The 26,215-nt window shown below is 45.2% G+C and overlaps 1 protein-coding gene across 3 annotated transcripts in view; it reads right to left on the reverse strand.

The window, feature by feature from the left end:
• Nucleotides 1–5,637: 5,637 nt before the first annotated feature.
• The window catches only part of FAM168B (family with sequence similarity 168 member B), a 36,386-nt gene continuing 15,808 nt past the window's right edge, over nucleotides 5,638–26,215 (reverse strand). For all 3 annotated transcript variants that reach the window (XM_006125209.5, XM_089780881.1, XM_075937460.2), the window contains exons 3-7: nucleotides 20,009–20,092; nucleotides 16,476–16,618; nucleotides 14,283–14,460; nucleotides 12,706–12,831; nucleotides 5,638–11,061 (exon numbers count right to left, since the gene is read on the reverse strand). In XM_006125209.5, the coding sequence (XP_006125271.1) occupies nucleotides 12,719–12,831; nucleotides 14,283–14,460; nucleotides 16,476–16,618; nucleotides 20,009–20,092 (518 nt within the window). In that variant the 3' untranslated portion in view covers nucleotides 5,638–11,061; nucleotides 12,706–12,718. The remainder of the gene's footprint in view (nucleotides 11,062–12,705; nucleotides 12,832–14,282; nucleotides 14,461–16,475; nucleotides 16,619–20,008; nucleotides 20,093–26,215) is intronic.

Consider the following 26,215-nt stretch of genomic DNA (forward strand, 5'->3'; position numbering starts at 1 on the left):
CAGATGATTTTTCCAAGTCATAGGGACGGCACAAGGGTTCAATGCCACAATGGAACCTAGGTATTAAACGATCTGCAAAAGTGGCTTTCTGAGGGCCTGGGCCACGCTGCACCAATGCAGGGGGCCTAGTTGTCACTTCTGCAAGTGCCTCTGCAGGGACCGTAAACGGGTCCCTTGGCCAGCTCTGCTGTATTCAGAGTAAACTGCCCTGAACGGCCACTGCTGGTAGGGCAAACGTTCCTTTGAATACTCGTTTGCAGTGCTGCTGTAGCCGACTTGCACCCAGGCTGTGCACAACGGGGCAAGGGAGAGGGGGGACAATAGCTTTGATTGGGCCTAACCCCGATTGACACTGAGGTTACCTTCTCCAGACCTGAGGAAGAGCTTGGTGAAGCTCATACGTGTTCCTTCCAGCAAGAGAAGGTACTACAGTGAGATCTTACAACTCTCTTACCTTGACTCAGTGCTTTTAATAATCAGCTGGCCTAAGCGAACAGCAGGAAACCTTTCTTTTACTAAGGCACTGGCCTTTTGCGGCTCACGGCTGCACTGCCTGACCATAGTCTTCATACTGGCTTCCTCTTGCCCATCTGACTCACCTGCACTACTAGAACCAGGACTAAGCTAGCTAGAGCCATGTGTTCATGCCATGGTCTACCAGCTGGAGCCTGCACAGTTTCACTGGCCCAGAATGGACATGGATTTTTTTCCTAGCCACCCTGCTAGAACCTGGGCATAGGCCTGGCCCCTCAGGAGCCGCGGAGAAGGAAGGTCTAAGCTGGCAGTTAGGGACTGAAGTTGGATCCACATGGGCCCAACTATGTTCACAAGACGGGGCTAGATGGAATCCTGGTGGAAAGCCCAGCAGCCAGTCTGGGCTGTTGCCTGTATTAGGCTGGCATGGCTTCTACTGAGCATGTGCCTACATAACCAACAAGCAGGCACACCGTTAACAACTGCGCCCTGGGGACAGCTTTTGAGTACGGTGCAGGTTGTGAACAAGCAGCCTCAGGTCTGTCGACATTTTCTACTCATGTCGCTTACACGGGCTCCCCCGTGGCAGGAAGTGCTGCACACGTCCTTCGAAAAAGCATGTCCTTAGGGAGGTTGAACATCACGGTGCTGCTTGGGGCTGGCTAATGTGAGCCAGTGTTAAAGCCAGCAGCCAGCACAAGGGCCAGTCAAAATTGCTAACAGCTGGTGCTGAAGCAGCATTAGCCACAGTAGTTTCAAAGCCTCAAGATCTGCAGCTGGGCTGGTTACCCAACCTGGTGGGGTTGGGTTAGGCTGTGTCTGCAGTAGAGGCAAATTATGTAAACAGCCCAGACTACCACAGCCACCTCAGACATCAGCTGCTCAGTCCCAGCTTGTGCCAGGTCCCAGACCTACTCCCACTGCAGCTCAAGTGGAGTAAAAGCTGGGCAATTCTTTACTACATTTCCAGAGGCGCAGCGATCCGGGAGCTGGCCCACGCTGGGACCCAGACTACTGCGCCTCTGCCTCCTACCCCACAGCGCAGAGACGGTGCCGGGAAGGAAACCAGCTTTTAAGCCAGGTCCCCCCAGCACTGGCTCCTGCTTCCCCCCACGTTGCTGCCTCTGATACAGCAGGGGAGGAGGGAGAAGCAAGTAGCTGAGTAGTAACTCAACTACCCAACAAGCTAAGGCTTATCCAGTAGTCAACTCAACTAGTTGCTTACATCCTTAGTTCTCACATACCTATGTATGACCTTGCCGGCTTCTCTAGGATTAAACAGTCACATTTTCTCCTGCATTATTGGGTAAAGGTAAAAATGACACAATCATCCACATGCTCCCAGTGAGTTATTGTCTCCTCCCATCCCAATTTACACTGGGTTCATTCAATTCACACTGGCAAAATGGGGGGGGGGGGAGGAGGGGAGAGTGTTTGAACACACACAGCAGATTTACAACATTACCTAATTTCTGAACAGTCAGACATTTTCTAGTATATCAGCAACAGTTCAATGGAAAACTGTAGAGTCTTCAAGCAATCACTGTTTACCACAGGGGAAAGGAGGTACAAACTGTTGACGATTGTGCCTAAGAAGAACAAGCTCTTCTTTGTTATTTGTGTTGCAGAAGCACCCCAAGGTCAGGACCTGGTTGGGTAAGAATTTTGGCAATCCCAACAGCTCCTAGGGGCTGAATGTAGCACATTGGTTAAACTACCAATCTGTATTTTCACATGCTGATCCCAGCTGGAGAGGCGTACCTCTTTAACACATCAGTGACTCATTCAGGATTGCAGACCAAAGCCTGTGTACTCTTCCACGGACTGCAAAACTGGGTTACTCACTAGAGGCCGACTAGAGGGATTTGGCCAGGCTTTGACTTTTTCTGAGACATTATCTTGGGAAAACGCTTGCCAGCTGGTTTGCAGTTTGACAATTCCGCGTGCTCCCCAAGTGCTCTTGAAGCAATCAGGGTAATGTGGACTTTGTGGTGACCAAGAAATCTCTAGCCCCGTGGTCACCAACTAGTAGATCACGATCTACCAGTAGATCTCAGGGGCTCTAAGAGTAGCTCTTGAGCCCTCTCTGAACTGCACACCTGCGCAATACATTTACATTAGATTTCCTCATTTGAGGAGCAGCTATTCACCGAGCAACAGCACAGGTGAGTAGCTGCGAGGAATGGTGGGATTTTTTTTTTTAAAGTAGCAGTATAAGGATTGAGGATGGCAAGTGATGGAGAGGAGGAGAATAGAGAGGGCGGGGCTTCAAGGAAGGGGCGGGGCGGTAGATCTTGGCTTGGTCTGTCGTTTAAAAAGTGATCTTGGGTGTAAAAAGGTTGGAGACCACTGCTCTAGCCAGTGCTGGAGTCAGTACACCCGAGCCTCATGGCTCCCCCACTGACTTTGGAAGATGGACGGTAGAAGGAAAGCGCAAAGAAAATGAAATAATGAACCGATAAGTTTCCATGGTTAATCGGAGCTAAACTTTTACATGACTCTGCAGCGTTTATGAAGTGGAGCTTTCTGGCTTTGTGTTGTCAGCTAACAAGACTCTCCCTCCTCCTGCTCATTTCCAAAAAGGAACATTCCCCATATGGAAAGTGGTGACAGTTCCAATTGCCCAAGAAGCACCATGCTGCAATACCTGTGTCCCTGACAGGTCAGCCAGGGCCCTGCAATGCTGCCCATTTTGCAGAAGCAGCGCACATTTAGATTCTCAGATTGAGGCCCCATGGGCCCTCGAGTTTCAGAGGTGTTTCCTGATGCTGCAACGTGTCAGGCTGGTCATCCAAGAACTGAGGCAAATAAAAGAAAGAAGCAATTTTGACTAACTTTGGCTATGTCTAGACTGCAAGCCTCTTTCGAAAGAGCGCGTGTAGACTGCACGCAGAACTTTCGAAAAAGCAAGCCGCTTTTTCGAAAGAAAGCACCCAGTGAGTCTGGATGCTCTTTCTAAAAAGCCTGTTTGCAGCCGCGTTCTTTCGAAATTAAATCGAAAGAATGCAGCTTTTCTTTCGACGGTGGTAAACCTAATTCCACGAGGAAGAACGCCTTCTTTTGAAAGAGCACTTTCGAAAGAAGGCGTTCTTCCTCGTGGAATTAGGTTTACCACCGTCGAAAGAAAAGCTGCATTCTTTCGATTTAATTTCGAAAGAACGCGGCTGCAGTCTAGACGCAGGTGAAGTTTTTTCGAAAAAAGCCCTGAGTCTGGACACAGCCTTTGTGACTCCACAGACATGTCCACTGCTGATTCAGTAGTTCGGGATTCCTCTGCCCGCTCTGGAAAACTACAGTCTTTAATCTTGCCAAGTATTAGGATCTGAGGTTGCTCCCTGTGAATTGCTGCTGCTTTCAGTGGCAGAGAGACTAGGTCTCTTACTAGCAGGGTATTAAGTCTGTACGGCAAAACAGTTTTTCAAGTGGTTATATTCTTAGAGCCACAGACCCTAGTTCTCTTGTGTTTTCTGCATTAGCCACTGAAGAATTTCAGACTTAGGAGAAGCAAAAGATTTCTGCTTTCCTGGCCTGTCTGATATCCACTCATTAGCCACAGCCCGCAATCTCCTTCCTGCGGCGGAATTAACATCTCCCTTCACATTAAGTCTTTCGCCTCCTCTTTCTGCCTCCTTCCCCATCATGAGCTGTAACGTATATAAAAGAAGAGGTGGCTTTGACAGGGACTGTGTTCTGATTAAGGCTGCTTGTCCTGCTTGCTTAGATTCACTGTCATTTCTGTCCCTGCAACTACTTTGTCCTTCCCTCAGCACATCACGGGCTGTTAATTCTCCAGTGCGCTCTCAGCAATGCAGCTAGCTCCATTTTTTTATAGCTCTTGTGGTTGGCACATGTGTGATCCTTACCCAAGACACGTACATATCTGTGTGTGCGAATGGCTGTTGACATATGTAGAGCCCCGTGCAGATACAAAAATTTGTACCTGCATCCTCATCTACCTCTGTAAATCTGAGCTGCGGATAACTGCTCTGACGTTCACCGATGCGGCTCCCCACAGATACAAAGTGAATAGCTGCGGGTTTGCAGAGCCTTATACAGGTACACTCATGAGATGGGAACTAAACAAGGTGCCCACATTTCTGCCTGCCCAGTTTTGTGCTTTCCACACAAGTGGCCTAATACCAATAAACCAAGTGACCACCAAGGACTGCTTGAGGGGAAGGAAGATAATTGGCCCAAGATCATACTGTAGCCCTGCAGTCGCCGTCAGCAATGACATCACTGGTTGCCTGCAAATGCTCCCCCGCAAGGTTTCTGGAGAGCAATCTGCCCAGCTGAGAGCTATTTGACAATTTAATTGCAACCAGTGTTGCTGACGAGGTAGGTGGGTGCTTGAAGAATTAGTGCTGCAGGGTCCACTCTGCTGGGAAGTATTGCTAACTACCCATGATAAAGCACTTAGAGGTAAACCCCTCCCTGCTCCTGTCTGCCTAGCATCGCCACTGGCTCCCGGACACAGGGGAGCTGCCTCCACAGCAGGCTCTGTTGACAGGGCTGAACTGAGAGGGGCAACATTTCCTCATCTAGTCCCTAGGAGAGGAGGGAGGTGAGATCAGGCCAAGCATTTCACCCATTTAAAAACATTGTACCGAGTTTTCAGAAACATTCAAATAAACTGTAAACAATGGGCCTTCCTTCTAGTGTTGTGGTGTCCAACCAGTTCTGAAGCAGCGGCGCTGGAGTTAACTAGCCACACATGGCTAGTGGCTGGCGTGTTGGACACCAGAGCTAGTGAATCCATCATGGCTGACAGCTCTCCCAAGCAAAGGCAGTTATTGCCACCTCACACTGTGGGCTCACACCCAGCTGCGAGGAGCCCACGGAAGGGAGGCCTACACACATTTTTACCACCTACTGGAAAATTAAACACGTAGCTCTTCCCCTATTTCTGGTGGCCTAGCAATGTTTAGGAAGGAATACTGACTGCGAGCCAAGCTGCACAGATGTTTCTAGACTGGTGAAGGTTGTTCTCTGTATCTTATTTAAATCTCAGGCCAAAAATTGAATTTCCCTGCCGTGGCCACTACCAGTAAAGGGAGCCAATCCTTCGAGAAGTATTTAATTCTATGAGATTTGGGGGGAGGAAGGGGGAGGGAATCACCACCACTCTCCCATGCCACCCAAAAAGATGGCAAGAGACCACACTAAGCAACACAAGTCAATCTTTATTGAAAACTGAAGTATTAATACATAACAATTCTCGTTACAATAAACGTGCTTTTAAGAATTTAAATTTGAGCTCATCTACTTGTTGGATTGCATAAAAATAAAAAAGTATGAATTTACACATAATTCAACTGGCTCAGAATGGAATCTCCACTCCTTGGTGTGTTGATACACTAGTTCAATGCAGAAGTGAGTGATGCTTTAAAACTTATTCTGGAAGACAACATTTACCTAAACTTAAAAAAAGTACCAATATGACTGCTTGTAAGACAGTTTTAAAAAAAGTCATAAAAAAAGGAAACCTGTGCCTATATTGTAACAAACATGGAGAACTATTACTGGGGCCTCTTGTACTTCGGTTGCATGCACTCCCCCTTCCCAAACAAATCGTAGACATGAGGGCAGCCAATAATAGCACTAATTAAAAACCTCACTTACAAATCCATTCAACTTGAAACAAGTCTGTACAGCAGCCAGGTAAAGAAGCTTTCCCAGTTTGCCTGCTAAGTACCCCAAAGTCACAACAGTCTGTAAAAGTCATAGTCACTTTTTGATGTGGGAGCATCAGGCTATAAACTGTTGAGAATATTGATATTACAAATGGACCCTCAGCACAGTAGTAGTCCAATAATTCCAAGTGACAAAGGAAGATGTTTTTCTCTCTCTCAAGGACTAAGCCTTGTTCCTCTCCAAGCCAGCCCCCTCCCTCTCCTCAACACTCCTGGCCTCATCAATTTTTACCTCTTTCCTACACGCTCACAGTGCCTGCTGAAAAGTCCTCATTAACTTAGAAAAGAAATCTGAACAGGCCCAACCATTGTGCGTGAAAAGTGATCCTACCTCCCTTGCACGTCTCTGACCTTCTCCTTATTAACATCCCCCCCTTAGGTCCAACTGTCTCTGCAGATGGCTTACAGTGGGTAGAACTTATCTGCTTACTGCTTCCTTAATCAGAAACACAGGGACAAGTTCAACTCTTCCTAATGTTTTCTAACAGGATTTCCATTAACAGAATGCATTTTAAACTGGAGATTAATGGGTTGTTCTGAACCTTCATTAATACTAAATTATCCGATGGTGATACCTGCTGGAGATGTGGGACCATAAAATATATGTATTACCATGGGAGGCTGGTGCAGCTGGGGCTGAAGGAGGCAGGCCCCCGCCCCACCTTCAGACCCAACCCCTCTGCTGTAGCTCTATCCCCATGGGAAAGAGAGGAGGCAGGAGGCCATGTATGTGCACCCCAGCTTCCCCGGCCCCTGGAGCACCAGGGGATGCAGGAGGCCATGAGGTGCAGCCCCAGAACTGGGGAGGGAGGAAGCCACATGGCTCCAGCCTCCCCGGCCAGGAGCACAAGGAGGGCAGGCAGCAACACTCTGCCCCCAGAATAGCTACAGCAGGCGTTCTGGGGGCAGAGCCGTGCCTGGCAGTCCCATGCCTACACTACCAGAAGCCGATGTGTATTACGTACAGACATGGACCAAAGCTGCTTGACACGTCTGTTTCAAGTTATACAAATGGACAATCAGGGCCCTGGTCCTCTCCAACAAGTGTAACTGGAGTATCACTACACTATGTCTGCACCTGTAAAAATGAGGGCTTCACATACAAAGATATCTTCTATTCTCTGATGGTTTTTAAACCTGCAATTAATTATGTCAAAAGATTGCTGAACTTCACCATTCTGGCAACATTAACATGTTTATGGCCCAAACTAATAGTATCCAATACTGTGGCCAAGCCCTGGGGGAGCTATTCAAAATTCCACAAGTGTTTTTAACTTGGGTGTGTCTCTGCAGACATGAAGCCAGATTGCTCTGTAAAGACTAATCAGTGTAGAGTCCCCTGGTACGTGTGTCTGTACCATGAACTATAAGTCAGAAAACACAAAGACATGGTGGTACTTTAGGGCCTTTTGAGTGGGTAAGATGGTAGGAAGAAGAACTTCAACTAAAGTGAATCCCAAATTATGAATTTTTGTCATCTATCACTGCAACTAAGCCCTTAACTTGCATAGTACTCTCCAAAAGCTTTTATGAACAGCAATTCTGTTAAGTGTTCCAAAACTTCCACAAGAAATGGTTGGTTAAAATAAGATTTAAAATAAAGAAGCAGTTCTTCCACACCACTCACTAGGGCTTCCAGCTTCTGATGCCACTTATCTAGCCATTTTCAAGAATATGACTCGATTTCATAGCTACATTTAAGAGACAATCAGATGTTTACCAACACAGGAAAGCGTCAACAATATTTTTTTTAAATGCAACACTTGACGTTAGAGCCAAAATTTATGTTAAACTTCCTCTTAACATTATTGCTGTAATAGTTGTCTTCAGTTACAGGTTTAAAGTAGTATTCTTTTTAATCTATTATATAAAGCTGCCATAAATGTTTCAGAGAAGCTTGATTTGAACTGGTGTCTACTGCACTATTGCCCTTTCGTTTTCTTGAGAGCTCCAAAGAAGTCACGTCCTGTGTCTGCCTGCGTGTGTAAAGCTATACACAGGATTCTAAATAGGGAATGTAAAATGAAAAGCAGGAGAAAATGTTTCATAAGCCACCCACACTGTGTAATGTATGATTTTTATCCCAGTTTAATATCCATGCTTTCCACTATTTGCAACAAAATACCATTAATATAGTTTATATACACACACACCACCTCTCCCCCACCACTGTGCTTTTGGTTAGTCCCTTAAGCAAACTACTGGAGAACAGCTTAAACCTCCTGTTTGTTTACATCAGTCACATCTGGAAGGTGCAATACCTTTAACAAGAAAAAGGTACAATTTCCCCTTTGTGTATGAATCCTACAATGCAACTTAGAAAAAAGTGCTCAAGCGAGACCCCCTCAATGTTACAGAATAGTATTATCAGGAGACAATGATTCCAAGGAAACGTTTAGGAATCTGAAGTCAGCACAAATATATAGAATGTTATATTCTTTCCATAACTATTTCTCTAATGCAGTACTCATGAAAGTTCTCCCCTAGGTCTCCAAAGCTGTTATCGCTGGGGAACAAGATGGGAGACAGCAAAGCTTACAACTTGATCTCTATAGCTTCTCCCCAAGCCAGCACTGTTTCACACCTCACAACTATTTTTATTAAAAACATACAAAGACAATGAACTCTCGCTCTAAACTAGCTAAACTGTATTAAGGTTCACTACAGTCTCTGGAGCACCTGACCAGTCAATGCTGCAAACCCACTACACAAATGGAATTGTTAGACTTGAACAAAGCAGTACAGGTTCAAATGGTTTGTTTGGGGTAATTTTCTGCTACATATATAACTATATGGAAATCTTGAAGCTGTAGTAAGTGCTCATGAGTAAATTTTAAAGTACTTATAGTCAACACCATAGTTATGTTAAAGACATTAGAAAGAAGGGGCAGTCTGTTTACAGTGATCCAGGCAAAATAATCCTAAATTTTATAAAAACAAAACATGGAAGTAAAAAAATATGCCGAGTGCTTATTGTAAAAAATAAGATAATTAGGAAGGCAAGCCTCTAATGGGAATTCAGGTACATCCGCCTCCACCCCACCCCCCAGGATAGAGTATGAGAACGGCAGCTTTAAATCAGGACTGATGCTACCATGAAGTAGCTGCCGAACCTGTAGAAGGAGCAGACCACCCCAAAACAAAACCCAAGTAGATACACAACTTTAAAGGAAATACTTCTGGATGGAAATCAGACTACAACACTACAGCCTAACATCTGTGTAAACTCTTAAAAGGGAACAATATTTTATAACCATTTACCGCATAATTTATTGCAGGCAGAATGTATCTGGAAAAAATTGCATCTTACTGGAATCATAAATCAGGCAGGTTTCAGAAAACCTTGATTTTTTGTGCAATATTCAAATTTAAAAATTTAAAATCTTTCCCATAATGATTTTGGTATACAAATGGGTTCTAAGGCTAGCCCTTTATCCCCACAGCATTTGCTTTGAGGTAATTTTTTAAAAATTGAAGTCGCAAGCAAGAATACCAGAAATGACTCATTGCAATGAAACACTAATCTACAATCTGTCTTAATTTACATGCTTTCCAAGTGCAACTTAGGAGGTACAAAAGGAAAACTCAACAATTACATCAACAATTTTGTAACCAAGGAATGATCACTATGATCAATTGCTTTTTTCCACCCCCTCTCCCCCAGGAAAATCTTTCTGAAATCTACATTCTGACAGCCCTATTATACTGCACCCATAAACCACATTGCATATAATGTGAGCTAAAAGGAAATTGTGTTAAAATGGTTTGTTCCCCTTTAAAACACTTAACAAGCACAAAAACTTTCTTCAGGATAACATGTAATTAAACTGCTCCAGTTGGTTGTGGAAAACCCAAGCATTTCTTAAGTGTTAGAAAAGCAAGCTGCATCAACTGCACATACATTTCCAGGTGATTAGAACATTCTTTAGGGGGGAAAAAGAATGGATTTCCTGGACTGAAGCCACAGAAAATTTGATTCCATGACCATGGTATCAGTCTCATTTTGACACATCCTCCCTCATAAGATTTCTTAATTAATGTATTCTTTTCAAGAGCCATAATTCATGCGATATCTGAATATCTTCTAATGACACAGATTTGCCTTGAGAATGTGGGCAGCAGGGAAAGCTGCTTTATTCACATTTTTCATTAACTGGTCACACAATACTTCCTTAATCTTTCCATTCTGATCCTTAAGAATGTTCGCATAACACTGCATCCATATACTAGAAATGAAAAGGTAAATGTGGAAAACTAGTTCTGTGCAGGATTTCTACAGCTCTTCAGACTTATTTTTCAGCCATTCCAATTTATACTAGCTGAATTTAATTGGAATACATCACTTACATAAATTTTTCCCCTTTTAACTGGCGACTCCAAAAAAGTTGAAGCTGTTATATAATGTATATTATGGTATTCAACAAAGAAATTTGCATTCACGATTCTACCTTTTAAGACCCTGCATATGTTACAACAGTGCATTAGTGATACAAGTTGTAAAATACTTTTCGGTTCCTTTGGATTTTGCATATGGTTTTTGCACCAGTCACTTCATGAGCAAGCTTTGCTTTTTTTTTTTGTTGCTTTTTTTTTTTTAAAACATGCATTCAACTAGATATGGATCAGAATAAGTTTATACTCCCTTTTTATCATTATAATTAGCTAAAAAATTGCAAGACAGTCCACAAAACAGGATTTGCTTTAAGACTAACTGCTGGAGTTCCAAGATGTAAGATATGCAGCACTGGAAAAATCTTCAGTGACTTGGAATTAGTAGTGTTTAGCAAAGTGTTGAAAGCATTCAGAAGAAAGAAAGTCCTGGTTGGAGGCATGAGGGCTTCAGCACCAACTTTTAAACCTCAATAACTTGATTGCATATCTCCCATCTTCAAACCTACATTCAAAGAAAGAAGCAAGATAGATCCACATAATTGTGTTTTATCTGAACCATGTAACATCCCAGAATCTCGTTTAATGCTGCAAGCTCTACACTGGAATACATTTAAAACCGAGCTGTCCAACCAGTTCTGAAGCAGTAGCTACTATTGCAGCTACTGCTATAGCGAACTAGCCGCACTCAATGAGCCAAATACTAGTGGCTAGTGTGTTGGACACCACGGATTTAAAACATACTTTTTTTAAAAAGGCGCAAACTATAACTTAATGCTCCTTTATAGCAGTTATGCTATAACCACCATCCACTCATGGCCCTTTAAGTTGCCAACTAGGGCGAATATCCTCCATTGACTAGACTTTTTAAAAGGTCCCTGACAAAGTATTTGATTTTAAAAACTTTTGCTGTTAGCTTTTGAATTTTCATGCTAAGGAATCTGTAGTACACAAGTACTTTTACTTCACTGTACCAATCCTGAGCAAAAGGCCCTTTGTTTTCTTCACACACTCAACAGACAGTGAGGATTTGTTTTAAGGAGCTTTGGATGTGAAGAGTTTGCCTTGCTCATGTCACACCCTATATTCTGCCCCCAATGCTGTTTGTAACACAAGTGCTGGCACAGACTGTTTAATTACAAAAAAGAACGAGGTTTTAGGAAGCAAACCCTTCACTGACATCCCACAGACTTCACAAGCAAAAGAGAACTAAGAACATTTGGATTTGCCAAAATCCAAATAAAAATGGCTAAATGCTTCAAATGCAGGCAACTGTAATACCTTACAACGCTCCAGTGTGGTATTTTTCTTGGCATACTTTTCTTTCACATCTCATTTGAATAAACCCTTTAATGCTTCTTAGCCCCAAACAAAACACTGAGCAACCAAAGAAATGATGTTAAGAAAATTAATGATTTCTTCATTACAAATACCAGTTTTAGCAGTAAGGTGTTTACAACTAGACCTGTGCAAATATTGTATTGCATACAAATGATACTGCCTTCAGAGAAGGTTGCAATGTTGTAAAGTTTGACAATCATTTCACTGCAAAGAGAGCAGAGATTATACTGGTGACAACAGGGGCTGGCCTACATTACGGATGTTAAATTTAGTTTAATCAACTAGTTGATGGCTTTTCCATTGACTAGTTGATAAGCGGGGGAGTCGCAGCAGAATTAGCTCCCAGTCCATGGTTTACACTTCTTTTCCACTCATGAATCAGAGTATTGCTGGATTCAGGAACTGCCATAAAACCCAAATCATTGAGCAAACTAGCCTCAGTTTCATGTACACCCCGAGGGCCTTGGATTAAGTGAACCTAATATTTCACTTAAGAGATTACAATGCTGCACTCTGAGATACAGATCTTTTTCGATTCTATATGCAGGCAACAATGAGGTGAGCAGAGAGAAAAAGCAAGTCTCATTAGAAGACAGACACATCGTGTTTAAAAACCATCCTTCCTCCCACAAACTTAATCAAAACCAAGAACTGATAGTTAGGCAAAATACTCCATATTCATCCCTATTCACTGAATTGGCATATTTTAAATTCCCCCAAATGGATTAACTCCTGTGAAATCTCTATGAAAGGATCTGTAGTCATGGGGCCACATATATGCAGGCTACTGTTTCAACTGGTAACTTACACTGCCAGAATGATCACCATTGTGGGGGCACATAGCTATAGGTTGGTGTTCCTGGAGCCCGATATGTGGGCATAGTGACTGGATGAGGGGCTACTGGAGTTGGGGAATGAGTCGTCAACAAAGTACCTAGAAGAGAAAAAATCATGTTTATATTAAATACGTCAAATATACCTTTCAACTCTATGAAACAGTCATTTTGAAAATCAAAGCCATATTCATCTACATTTGTTCATCTTTTGACATATACTAATACACAACTTCTGTGAATGGGTCTCTTAAGCATTTTCAATTCCATCTACGTTCCTTCCAATGTTTATGCAATAAGGGCACTTTAATGTTCTGTCCAATGTATGCTTGGATGCTTTTCAAGTGGTGAACTACTACTTAGGAGCAGAAGCATAGCATAAGCACACATTACACATGCATAGCCTCTGGGTGCTGCAGGAACACCCAATGCAAAAGAAAACTGGTTAGAATACATGTAGTTTAGTTCCTGTCCGTGCAACAGACTGAGGGACTGCAGAAGGCTACAGACTGAGATCCCAGAATCCAATCAGTTTCCTTCCATAGCACTCTGTGTGTGAATTAATAATGTTTAGTTGATGCTGTTTACCCTGCATTTGGGGGCGGGGGCGGGGCAAAATACAAAGGTAATGAAGAGCACACAGTGTGTGGGCCTGAAAAAAATATTCCCACCAGGGTTGTGGGCTACCTGTTAGAGCATGGAAATCAGCAGTTCAATAGACTACCATGTAACACGTTCACCTTGGTTAGCCAATCTGAAAACGTTTTAAGCTGCCGAAGAACAGCAGTGGTGCAACAGAGGAGGGAATAGATTTTGTACACTAGTTGGTGCTTAAATATCAGCATCGCTCAAAGATTCTGGGGAGAAGCACCCCAAATATATATTAATTCCGTACTAGAAATGACTTGTTTGAGCATTGCACTGACACCACTTCTTCAAACTGACAAAATCACTCAAGCTCAAGTTTAGGGCGAATGTGGACAGGGTGGCAAATTCTGTAACTGCATCAGAGAACAACGTTATAGCCTTGGTCTTAGTTATAAAACTACCTTGTTTGGATAGAAACATATTAGAACTGGCACTACTAATGGACAGTCAGCTGAGCTGACCACAACTGTACTTGCATTAATGTCCAGGCCTTAAAGCTGGTTCCCTCTGAAAGTGCAGGTTGGGATTCTTTGGCAGTTCTGAGCAATAATTCTCTGATGAACTAGAATGGAGAGTTTGCTTAGCTCTCAGCCTGGGAAAGAGAACTGTAGCCTTTAATTCCAAAACCCAAGTGACTGGAGGAACAAAAGCCCCTCTTGATCTCTTGGGCAGCACTGTAATTAAAATGCCACGTCAGATTGCCTTGGTTTCAATGTTTCTATGCTGCTCACGTGGCCTAATCCAGAGTACTAGGACTTTGTAGTTAGAATGGCTTAACATTCATGTACCAGCACACAAACATCCCGCATGAAACAAACTAGTGGCTGGGGCAAGCCTGTTAACTGCAGTACATTTCTGCTAAGGTCTTAACATTAAAAAGTGTAAGCAATATAAATCCATCTACCTGCTGACATTGCCATAGTGGTCCCAGCCACCATTCCCATAGTCACACCATTTCCTCTTGGTGGTGGAATTGGAGCAGGATACATAGTTGCTGGCATGCCATTAGGCTGCACAACTGTGGTGTGATGGATTACGTGGGGTGGTGCTGCATATAAAGGCTGTGTGTAGTAAGTGCCTTGCTGTTGGAAAAGAAAAGTCAGTAAACCCACTAAGTTTATTTGCACTATCACACGTACTGAAAGCAACATTTCAACCTTGGAGATGTTTAAGGAAGCAATGTGTATTCCAGAGATAGGAGTATGAGTATGGCAGGGACTGGAGACAACACTTAAATGCTCAAAGAGAAACTAAAAGTCAGCGTTGCAAAAGGACGATCTTCAGCTACTTTAACTACTAGTTGGGCAGCCAAACCCTCTCCCTCATACAACTCTGCTCTAAAGTGAAGCTGTTCTTTTTATCTTCCTCTGTGTGTGGACTTGGTGTTTTTGCCCCCTCCCTTCTCATGATTTGGGGACTCTAAGTTGCTCTCCCTCAAGGTAATGAGCTATCTGGCTGAGTCTCTCAGAATCAGAATCCCTACAAGGTTACTAGAGTGCAACATGAAGATCCTTTCTTCCAACAGAACCTAAGTAGACCACTTGAGTACTCCCAACACCCCACAAGCAACTTAAAAATTACAACATGCTGCACCTTAACTCCCAGGTAGGACTGTAAAAACCTCCTAAAATAGTTAACTAGTTAAGCAACATCTTAACTGGTTAACCACCGCCCATAGGGCTGTTCTGGCCCCGGTCTTGTTGCACCACGGCTGCAGGGGCTGTTTCCGCTGACCAGGCCCTCTGGTTAATTGGTTACCTGGTAAGCATGCCAGTAAGTCTATGCTTACTGGGTAACTTGTTAACTATTTACCCTTTTACATCCCTGCTTCTAAGCTCAGCTCACATTTCATAGACATTTAGCCTGGCCCCAGCTCTTTCCTCCTTACTTCTACACTTAAAACCTCTCCACAGGATCACACTTACATTACTGTATGCTATATACTTGTCTAGTGATTCACAAGAGTGAAACTGATGCTATTGTTGTCAGTTTTATTATGCTGCTGCACGCTGGGCCATAGGGGAAGCACTCTACATGGATCCACCACCCTCTGGAAGGTCAGGAAAAAGTAGGATGAGAGACCTCTGTGTCTACTCCACAGCAGTAAATAACCATGCCTCTGTTCCTGCTTTCACCAGGGCACAGCAGAAGTGGAGTGAAATTGACCAGCAGAACATCAGTGTGATCCTGCCACAAATCCTCTCATAGGAGCCCTTCAAAAGCAAAGGGTAAGAACCTGAGAAATGGCATGCTCAAAAGTTGGCTTCCAAAACCAGACACACGCATTTTTGAAATCTTACCTTAAGAGATTTGGAAGCAAATGTGCTATTTGTACTAGTGATTTAGGCACCTAGCCTCTTAATTCTCACTGATTTTCAAGTTTCCAACCTTTGTTCTTCAGGTTTCTAATTCAGAAAATGTAACTTAAACGCTTTTGAAAATTAGTGACCTATTTCAATAACTGAAATTAAAGTTTCCAAATATGCTAAACAGAAACCCACATGAAGTTTAGCAAGTCCCTCAACATTTTTGTAAGATAAAGCCATGTATTCAAATATTCATATCTGGACTTCAAAGCCTGATTTTGGCACCTGTTTTTTAAAACTTCTGACTTAAGTACAGAAATACAAGACTGGAAGGATCCTGAGAGGTAATTTAGTTCAGTTCTGTACTTGAAAACATATGTCCTCTCTGTCTTCTCATCTCCATACTAAGCCCTTTTTTTCCCCCAATCTTCCCTTAGAAGTATTTTTTTTCTAAACTTATCATTTTTCTTGCTCTTCTTTGAACTCTGTCCAATTTGAGCACATCTTTCCTGAAATGTAGTGCCCAGAACTGCAAACACAGTTTGCAGTTCTAATCAGCACAGAGCAGAGCACAGAGCACAGAGCAGAAGGGAAGAATTACAGGGGGAAGCATGTAAATTTACACATGTACAGGAAAGTTCATTTTTATGTACATGAATCATTTTGGTAACAAACCCTCAAAACGAGTAGAAATAAGTGGCCATCTTTATTTTATGAAGCAATGGAACATTTCAAGTTTAACAGCAACAGACTGTTGACCTGGCACAAAACAGCAGAGCTTTCCTTTTTACCTGTGCATATGGGTTCTGCTGTGGATAGGCGCTTCGAACCGGATACACAGCAGTCTGATAGGGATTGGGTGAGGAGGAATACGGTGGCACTGCACCACTGGTGGGTGAACAGGATACTTTATATGGTGTGCCTGGTGTGTAACCTGCAGCAAAAGTAAGTCTGATTTAAAATGCCACAAAATGAACAGAGCTGTACACCAATGTTTCAGATTAACACAACTGCAGTTATTACTTTTAACCCTCATGGTTCACAGTTATCTTACTTAGATCACTATTTTATCATCAGTTCCTAGGTAGAAATTCTTAAAGGTATTAGGTACATAAAGACAAATACAATTAGAAACACAGCATGTAGGTGACTACACAATTAACTGATAAGCCTAGGCTTGGTGGTTAATCCTGTCCCCTACACACATTCATCCCCCTTGCTGTATCAGAGGCAGCAGGGGGGAAGAGAAGGCAGCGGTGCCTGTGTGGAGTCAGCTTAAAAGCCTCATGTACCTACATCTCATTGGTATTAGGAATATAACAGTGTAGTCGATTAACAAATAAGCAAAATCTTATAGGTTAAGGTTATAGACTGCACGCATCTCCGCCTCCCCCAGCCCCCCACTTTTGCCACTACATTTTTTAGCAGGTTGGCCAGCAGCCTGGCAGTTCTGGCTCACATTGGGTCCAGGACCTACCCCCACTGTGGCTCTACATTTAAAGTGTATTAAGTAGCTAGATGGGCAGGCAACCCGGCTCAGCTCCAGCTTGCACCAGGTCTGGGAGCTAAGACCCCACTTCCACAACAGGGGCTGCTGTCACCCTGCGTTGCTGCCTCTTTATCAGAGGCAGCAGCACAGGGCAACAGGAAGCCAGTCCGCAAGAGGAGCTGGTTTTTAAACTGGCTCACTTCATGGACCAGCTCCTGCCTGCCACCCCACTCTGCTGCCTCTGATACAGAAGCAGCAGTACGGAGTGGCAGGGGGCTCCCTAGTAGTGGGGCTGGAGCACTCTGGCTGCCGCCCCCAGGAACTACAGAATAGTCAACTAACCAATAAGAATTCATGAGGTTACTCGACTATTCCGTTACTAACCGATATTTAACATCCCTAATTGGTATTCAGTACAAAAGATCTTTACAAAATTTGTGTAGACACAAGTTGTTGTTAATCTCTTATGAATTTTTAAAAACAGATTGCTAAAAGGCTTTATGCTACCAGAATGCTTTTGCACGTCTTGTGAGGTCCACATTAGGAGTTACATACATTATTATCCAAACATGCAGGGACTGAAGCACACGCTCTTGGCTCAGTCCCTGTACTCCTGAAAACACACAGATCTAGGATTCTTTGGGCCTATTCAGTGAAAGAGTTCACTTCTCCTACGAAGATGGGGAGAGTCAGGCCAGGTCTACACTAAACCCAGAAGCTCGGCTTAAGGAACACAACTCCAGCTATGCAGAATACGTAGCTGGAGTCTGCTTACCTTAAGCCAAGCTTGGCGGCATTCCAACAGCAGGAGGCCAATGGGAGCAAATGTTCCCATTGGCTTCCTTTACTCCTTGCAAAAATAGTACCGCATGCCAGCCAGGGTACCCTCTGAGTTCAAATTTAGCAAGTCTTAACTAGACTTGCTAAATCGAACTCCAAAGCTCAATTGCAGCAGCAGTGATCTTCTGTTTAGTGCACTCAGGCCTTAGGAAAATGGAGCTAACGCCTGACAAAGTATGCAGGAGAATAGTGAGAATTAGCACTAACTGCTGACACTGGGCCTTAATTGAGAGAAACTAGACTACAGATGCCTGCTGTCTGTACTACGGATGTAAAATCCCATTTAATTAGTTAACCAGTTTAGTTAGTTACATGTTTATGTTTAACCAGTTAACTACTTAACCGGGGGGAGGCCCTCAGGGTGAAATACATAAAGAGGGAAGTGAACTCAGTGAGGGAGGCGTTTCCCCCGTTTAGGAAGTACCTGGTAAAGGGCAGACTGGAGAGAACCATGGGGAGCAATTAGGTTCATCTGGGAGACTCTGAAATAGGGCCTGTAAACGCAGGGAGTCCCATGGGGATGAAAGGCAGTGAAGAAACTTGCTAGGAAGAAGGGCCTCCTGGGGGGGGGGGGGGAGGAGTAGTACTCAGCTAAAAGAGCAAAGAAGGAACTCTGGAGCCCCCAGAAAGAGGAGTGAAGAGCAGGAAACTTCAATGTAGTCTAAGATAGAAGAATCACTGTTGATGCAAATTCTTTCGTTGGACTTTTGTTAATTCAGAAGGGAAATCAACTTGAAAGAGGTGACTTAGCTGGAGGGTGAGGTTATGGAAGCTGTAACCAGATGGGCCATTGCATAGCTCAAGCGATGATCCACAGAGGGTACTGGAGATGAAGATCCCTGTGATGGCAGGCTCCAACACCAGCGGGCACTACAGCGCTAAGGGAAAGGACCCATTTGGGAACCAGGCTCTTGATACAAATTCTTCTCCTTCCATTCTCCCAATTAACTTTACACTTCTGCTCCTCACTTCTCTTCCCTGCCCTCTTGCTCAGCTCCAAGACATCTATGGCATGTTTTACACATCAACTGACACACACCCTTTATCTAGAAAAATGTAGTAAATTGCAATAAGCAAATAGCTAAACAGGCTACTGTTTCTCCTGTATCATTCCTTTCATTGCTAGCCAAGATTTATGCAAGTGCTAATATTTTATGAAGGATAGTAAGCAATTTCTTATCTGTATGTAGTATTCCTTTTGAAAGAGAGACCTCTGTCTGAATGTACCCTTCTCTTATGACTAGAGATGACACTGACAGTTTCTCCTTCATTCCAATATTAACATCAAGCTCATCATATGGAGGGATTCTTTCAGAGATTTTCACATGTGTGTGTTGGCCCCCTGTGCATTTCTTCTTTCTTCCCCGTACTCCCAAATCTCTCATCCCTTAGCTGAGTAGTGTAAGGTGTGTTTTATTCCTGAACACTGCTCTGTCCCCATGACCTGGTAGCAACATACTAGTAAAACTGCTTGGAATCATAGCTGTTGCACACTGCTGCTAGAACTGTCGGACAATCACTGTATGCAGGTGCATGACAGGCACGGTCCTGAGCTAGGAAGGGGTATACAATTTAAGAGATGAAAGATCCAAGGTGATAAAGCAGACATTCCAGACACCTTTGGGAAAGAGGAAGGGAAGAGACATACTGAGAGACAAGGAACTAAAGGGCCAGGTCAGAAGGGACTAGTGACAAATGTAACCAAAAATTTGTGTAAGGATATGAACTACCTAGTATTTGTGACTGCCAACTGAATAACCCAAAACTTCCCATAAACAAGTTAAGGTTTTCTCTTCTCTAAAACAGGATGACTGTCTATGGACACTGCATAAACATTAATAGATGCAAGAACTCTAGTTTGCAAGAGCACCATTTTATATGATGTTTTCAAAGTAAAAAATAAAAAAATCTTTATGCATTGCTCCTCACCTCCCAATTTCAAAAGCTTCTAATAGAGTTCTGAGTATTTCTAAGCAAAAACCATTTTCTGCATACCTGTTTGGAAGGTAGGATTTGCTCCAGGGTACATACTGGGAGAATAGGCAGGTGCAGCCGCTGCATAGCCCATTGGGAAACCAGCTATGACAAAAGAAAACAATTCCAGGTTATTTTCTAGATAAGCAACACAATGTGGCTATATGCCTTGTTCCCAGAGAATATGCTGTGCATTACAATTTTTCACCAAAGAACACCAAACTGTAATTTGAAGCAATTTTTCTAGATGAATGTCTACTAGTTGAGAAGGAAAGCTAAAAAGTCTATTAAGCCACAGTTCCCATTTCTCAGGCGCCAGAACAACTTTCAAAAAAGCATAAGTTAGCCAGATCACTAGTAATTGCAGTCAGATTGTTATCTTTGGTATTAAATAATCAAAAAGAATACAAAACCCTGAAAGGCATTCACAGCCTACTGAACTCAGATAGTAAACTCACTGTGTAAAGAGAAGTCTTCTAAATGGGAGCAAGTGACTTATTTCCTGGATCACAGTTTCCCAAACTGGACACTAAAAGCCAACTTTACCATCTAAACGATCTTGTTTTTATTTAACTTCAATTTGTCTGCTTTTAGATGTCTGCTATACAGGCAGTCCCCGGGTTACGTACAAGATAGGGACTGTAGGTTTGTTCTTAAGTTGAATCTGTATGTAAGTCGGAACTGGCATCAGCCGCTGCTGAAACTGATCAGTTTCAACAGCTGCTGAATCTGGACACCAGTTCCACTTACATACAGATTCAAGTTAAGAACACCAGGCGTCCTCAAGTCAGCTGCTGCTGAAACTGATCAGCAGCCGATTCCAGGAAGCCCAGGGCAGAGCAACTCTGCCTTGGGCTTCCTGTAGTCAGCCGCTGGTCAGTTTCAGCAGCGGCTGACTTTGGGACGCCTGGGGCAGAGCAGCTCGGGTGCTGCTGGCTTGGTCCAGTAGCACGGCTGCTCCTCGGAGCTACTGGACCAACCCAGCAGCACCCCAGCTGCTCTGCCCCAGGCATCCTGATTCAGCCACTGCTGAAACTGATCAGCAGCTGAATCAGGACGCCTGGGGCAGAGCAGCTGGGGTGCTGCCGGGTTGGTCCAGTAGCGCCAAGAAGCGGTGCTGCAGGACCAACTGGCAGTGCCCCACCTGCTCTACCACAGGCCCCCGGCTTTGCTCCACATCTCCCTGGTCTGCTGGGGGGGGCACTAGCTGCGTCCACCCCCAGCAGACCAGGGAGACGTGGAGCAAAGCTGCGGAGGACCCGGGCCGAACCGTGGCACTTCCAGATCAGCGCCGCGGTCCGGCCCGGGTCCTCCACGGCTCTGCGCAGCGTCTCCCTGGTCTGCAGACCAGGGAGACGCTGAACAGAGCGGCGGAGCACCCGGGGCCTGGAAGCGGTGCTGGTCCGGCCCCGGGTGCTCCGCCGCTTTGTTCAGCGTCTGCCTGGTCTGCAGACCAGGGAGACGCTGCACAGAGTGGCGGAGCACCCGGCTGGACCCGCGCCGCTTCCAGCTGATCTGGAAGCGGCCGCGGGTCCGGCCCCCGGTGCTCCGCCGCTTTGCGTCCCGCTGCTCTAGTTCTCCGGGGCGAGAAATCCCCGTTCGTAACTACGGATCCGACATAAGTCGGATCCGTGTAACTCGGGGACTGCCTGTACTGCCATTTCAACCATCCACAATAACACTCACTACAGGTTGGACCTCCCTGGTCCAGCACCCTCGGGACCTAACCAGCAGATGATGGATTTTGCCAGACATGGGTAGTTCATTTCTGGCCACATTGTCACTCCCTCCAGCTCCAGCCCCACCGCCAGCCTCCCCCTCACTGGCCCCCACTGCCCAACCGGGCAGCCCCACAGCCTCCGTGCACTCCAGGCTCCCACTGCAGTGCCCAGCAGCCCCGTCACCTCTGCGCCCCTATTCCTGCTGCTGCACTGGTCTCCTGCTGCCCTGCTGGGCAGCCCCACTACTGCATGTGGGGCTCCCACTGCCTTGCCAGGAAGCCTCACTGCCGTGCATTGGGCTCCCAGGCACTAGAGCTCTCCACAGATGTTGCTGGACCACAGAGTCCTGGTTAAGAGAGTTTGAACCTACTGTAACAATCTGTGATTCACTCTGGCACAGTGGCAACATGCTTCGTTGGACACTCATTACTATGACTAAACTAGCATCAAGAAAGACAGGCCCCAAATTCTAAGGTGATAATAGCACATAGTGAAAGATAAAAATGAGGGTAGAGTGATTTAAAATCAGTATTAAAACTGGTAATTGAAACCAACAAGCAGTAAATACTAATCTAGTGATCTTACAACTAAACACAGCCTTTATGCTAAACTTGGTGCTTCTTTTTGTTGAGCAGGAAGATACAGTGTATCTACACACTTAAAGCAATTATTGCTTAATTATATTTATGAATTCTTAATTTTTATGTTTATTACATTAGAAAAGGTCAATTATGCATTTCTTCAGCAAATCACTTTTTATTTGTGATGCGTGTCAAGCTCTATTTGGATGGAAATTCCAATTCAACGAAAAGCACAAAACCAGTATTTTAAGATTTTTGTTAAATAAAACCACTTAAGTGTGCTGGCTACATAAGAAAATATTGATTAAAAACTTTTGTTTTTAAACATGATTTAACAAAGGAAATATTGGGGGAGCTTAGCTAAGCTATTAAACGCTGCACAGGGACTCAGGGCTGCAGCAGACAGAGAGCACTCTCTCCAAGCCCTGAAGCTCCTGCAGCTGATAGGAGCCAATCCAATCCCTGCCAAGCCCAGCACAGAGCCACCCATGTCCCAACCCCCTGCCACATGCTGAGACCCTCAGTCCAGAGCCTCTACCCTCCTCGTTTGCCCCAACCCCTGGTACAGAGCCTATACCCTTTCCTTCACCCGCAACTCCCAGGTCCTCACCCTACCCCAGAGCCTGCATCCCCAGCCAGAAGCCTTGGTCTGCAACCCTCTGTGCAAGCCCTGAGCCCCTCATTCCCAAGCTAGATCCTGCACCCACAGCTGAAGCCCTTTGATCCAGCCCTAAGCCACTCCCACACTAGGGATGTCAACATGTAGATGACTACATGATTAACCGATACGACCAGGCTTATCTTGTCAAATACATGCACTCCCCCTGTCCCTTGCTGCCTCTGTATTAGAGGCAACAGGGGAGAGGGAGGAGTGGGAGCTGGCTTTCAAGCAGGCTCCCCACATGTGCCAGCTCCACAGACCCGCTTGCCCCTTCCTTGGTGCGTCCTACAGAAGCAGCAGGGCAGGGAGGAGGCAGAAGCCAGTGCTGGGCGGAGCCAGCTTAAAAGCAGATTGTGGAGCTGCCCACTGTGGAGGCTGCCAGCCTCTGTCTGTGGGGAGCGTGGACCTTCCATGGATAGGGGCTGCTGCCATCCCAGGCTGCTACCTCTATCAGAGGCAGCAGTGCAGGGTAGCAGATGGGAGCTAGTCTGCGCAGGAAGCCTGTTTTTAAACTGGCTCCTGCCTGCCACCCTACACTGCTGCCTCAGACAAAGAGGGCTCCCCAGGAGTGAGGTCAGAGCACACTGCCTGCCTGCCTGCCCCGCGCCCGGAGACTATAGAATAGTCATGTAACCGCTAAGATTTAATGCGGTTAAATGACTATTCAATTACACGCTATCTATCATTCCTACCCCACACTGAGAACTCCGTGGCCTCACTCTGGCCACATGAATTTTGTTAAGTTCATCAATATGAAGGTGATGTGTGTCACATCTCCTCCACATTGGTGCACACAAGAAAATTCATTCCACTCAGGGCTGGAAAATATTAAGAAGGAACACTGACAGTGAAGTGGTTGTTTCTGGTCACCCATGTGCTTCAAAATTTTAGCAGCTCTCTTCCACTCAGGTTTTTTCCCTCTCAAATCTATACATTAAAAACATTATTGCTTTTTCAACTCCTACCTGGCTTCTTAACTTAGAACCAGTCATTCAATTTGTTCCATTCAATAAATTGGAAAGAAAAGGTTTTTTCTGCCTCTGCAGTCAAAGGTACTGCTGGAAAAGCTGGTTTGTAACTTCAACGATTTTGGTTCTAGGTGCTTAGCCAATGACTTCCGTGGTTTCATTTCCTTAATAGTGTGTTAAATCATAGCTTTAGTTGTTTATATAGGTTGTCAATTTCAAATTTCAGAACTTTTTTGAACCTGATTTTTTTAACAAAACTGATTTTATTAAAAGTTGTTATCTGGTGACAATAATTGGCTCCGAACTACAAATCTAAGTTATTTCACTGACTTCAAGTGTTACTGAAAAACCAAATGCTTGGTGGCATATATATGCATTACTATACTTCAGTTAATCTGTTTTAGACCTGAGTGATTTCCCATTTTGTTTCTCCAAATGCAGAGTGCCAGGTGGTAGACAGCAACATTGCTGAAACATGCACGGATTTCAGATGTCACTTTTACGAGGGTGAGGAGAGGGGGGTTATGACTACTCCCACAGTCTCTTCTGTCAGAATTTAAACAGCTATCTGAAACTGGTAAATTAAAATACAGGGCTTTTAATGTAAATAAATCTGATTTAGTAATGTTCATAATTACAGGCAGTCCCCGGGTTACGTACAAGATAGGGACTGTAGGTTTGTTCTTAAGTTGAATCTGTATGTAAGTCGGAACTGGCGTCAGCCGCTGCTGAAACTGATCAGCGGCTGATTCCAGGAAGCCTGGGGCAGAGCAACTCTGCCTCGGGCTTCCTGTAGTTAGCCGCTGGTCAGTTTCAGCAGCAGCTGACTTGGGGACGCCTGGGGCAGAGCAGCTGGGGTGCTGGGTTGCTCCAGTAGCGCGGCTCCTCGGCGCTACTGGAGCAACCCAGCAGCACCCCAGCTGCTCTGCCCCAGGCGTCCTGATTCAGCCGCTGCTGAAACTGACCAGCAGCGGCTGAAACTGACCAGCAGCGGCTGAATCAGGACGCCTGGGGCAGAGCAGCTGGAGTGCTGCCGGGTTGGTCTGGAGCGGTGCTGCGGGACCAACCCGGCAGCCCCCAGCTGCTCTACCCCAGGGGTAGGCAAGGAAAGCCTGGTCTGCTGGGAGGGGGGGGGGGCCCAAGCTGCACCCCCCCCCCCCAGCAGACCAGGGAGACGTGGGCAGCGGGACAGTCGGGGCGCGCCGCGGCTGTCCCACTGCTGGCGTGCTCCGCGGCTTTGCTCCCCATCTCCCTGGTCTGCTGGTCAGACCAGGGAGACGGGGAGCAAAGCCTTGGAGCAGGCCCACAGCGGGACAGCCCGGGCGTGCTCCAAGGCTTTATTCCCCGTGTCCCGACCAGCAGACCAGGGAGACGGGGAGCAAAGCCTTGGAGCACGCCCGCAGCAGGACAGCCCAGGCGCTCTTGGGCTGTCCCGCTGCGGGCGTGCTCCAAGGCTTTGCTCCCCGTCTCCCTGCAGACCAGGGAGACGGGGAGCAGCTTTTCTCACCCCGGAGGACGGGGGCGGCGGACCGTGGCGCATCTGGGCGTCCCGCCGCTCCCGTCCTCCGGGCCGAGAAAAGCCCCGTTCGTAACTGAGGATCCGACGTAACTCGGGGACTGCCTGTACTCATTTCTCAACTCTTTGGAGCAGTGACTATGTCTTAACTAGGCTTGTAAAGCAACCTGCAATCATATGGTGTTAGATACATTGCAGGGAGAGGAATCAAGTCTTAAATTGTGAGGCATAAAGATTAAAATCTAGGATAAAGAAATCTGCTGTATTTCTTTACTATAACAAGTTTTGGGGATTCTAAGTCACAGCCTTTTACAAAGTTAACATGTTTCAGGAAAAAGGCCCTTAGTTCAATTTTATGTCCTAGTCAAACTGATCATCCCACCTAACAATGCTATTTTTAGGGTTGTTTGAGCTTTTGAATCCTGGGTCCTTACTTCACAGGTTTAGCTTCATAGTAAGACTTCCAGCATGCTAAACTGAGGCTTTCCTAAAGGAACTTGTCTGTGTGAATTGTAAAGAAACAGCACAACACATGTAGCTGATAAAGCAACTCCTATCCATGTCCCACTACTGTGTTAAGTCAAATGTTTTCCATTCTTTACTACAGGCAGTCCCCGGGTTACATGGATCCGACTTACATCGGATCCCTACTTACAAACGGGGTGAGGCAACCCCGCACTAGCTGCTTCCCCCCCAGCAGACCAGGGAGACGTGGAGCGGCTTTTCTCAGCAGACACCTCAGCTTGAGAATAAAGGACTGAAGGGAAGTGAGGTGTGGGAG

Source organism: Pelodiscus sinensis, chromosome 10 (assembly GCF_052426305.1).
Source record: "Pelodiscus sinensis isolate ZL-2025 chromosome 10, ASM5242630v1, whole genome shotgun sequence".
Taxonomy (NCBI): Eukaryota; Metazoa; Chordata; order Testudines; family Trionychidae; genus Pelodiscus; species Pelodiscus sinensis.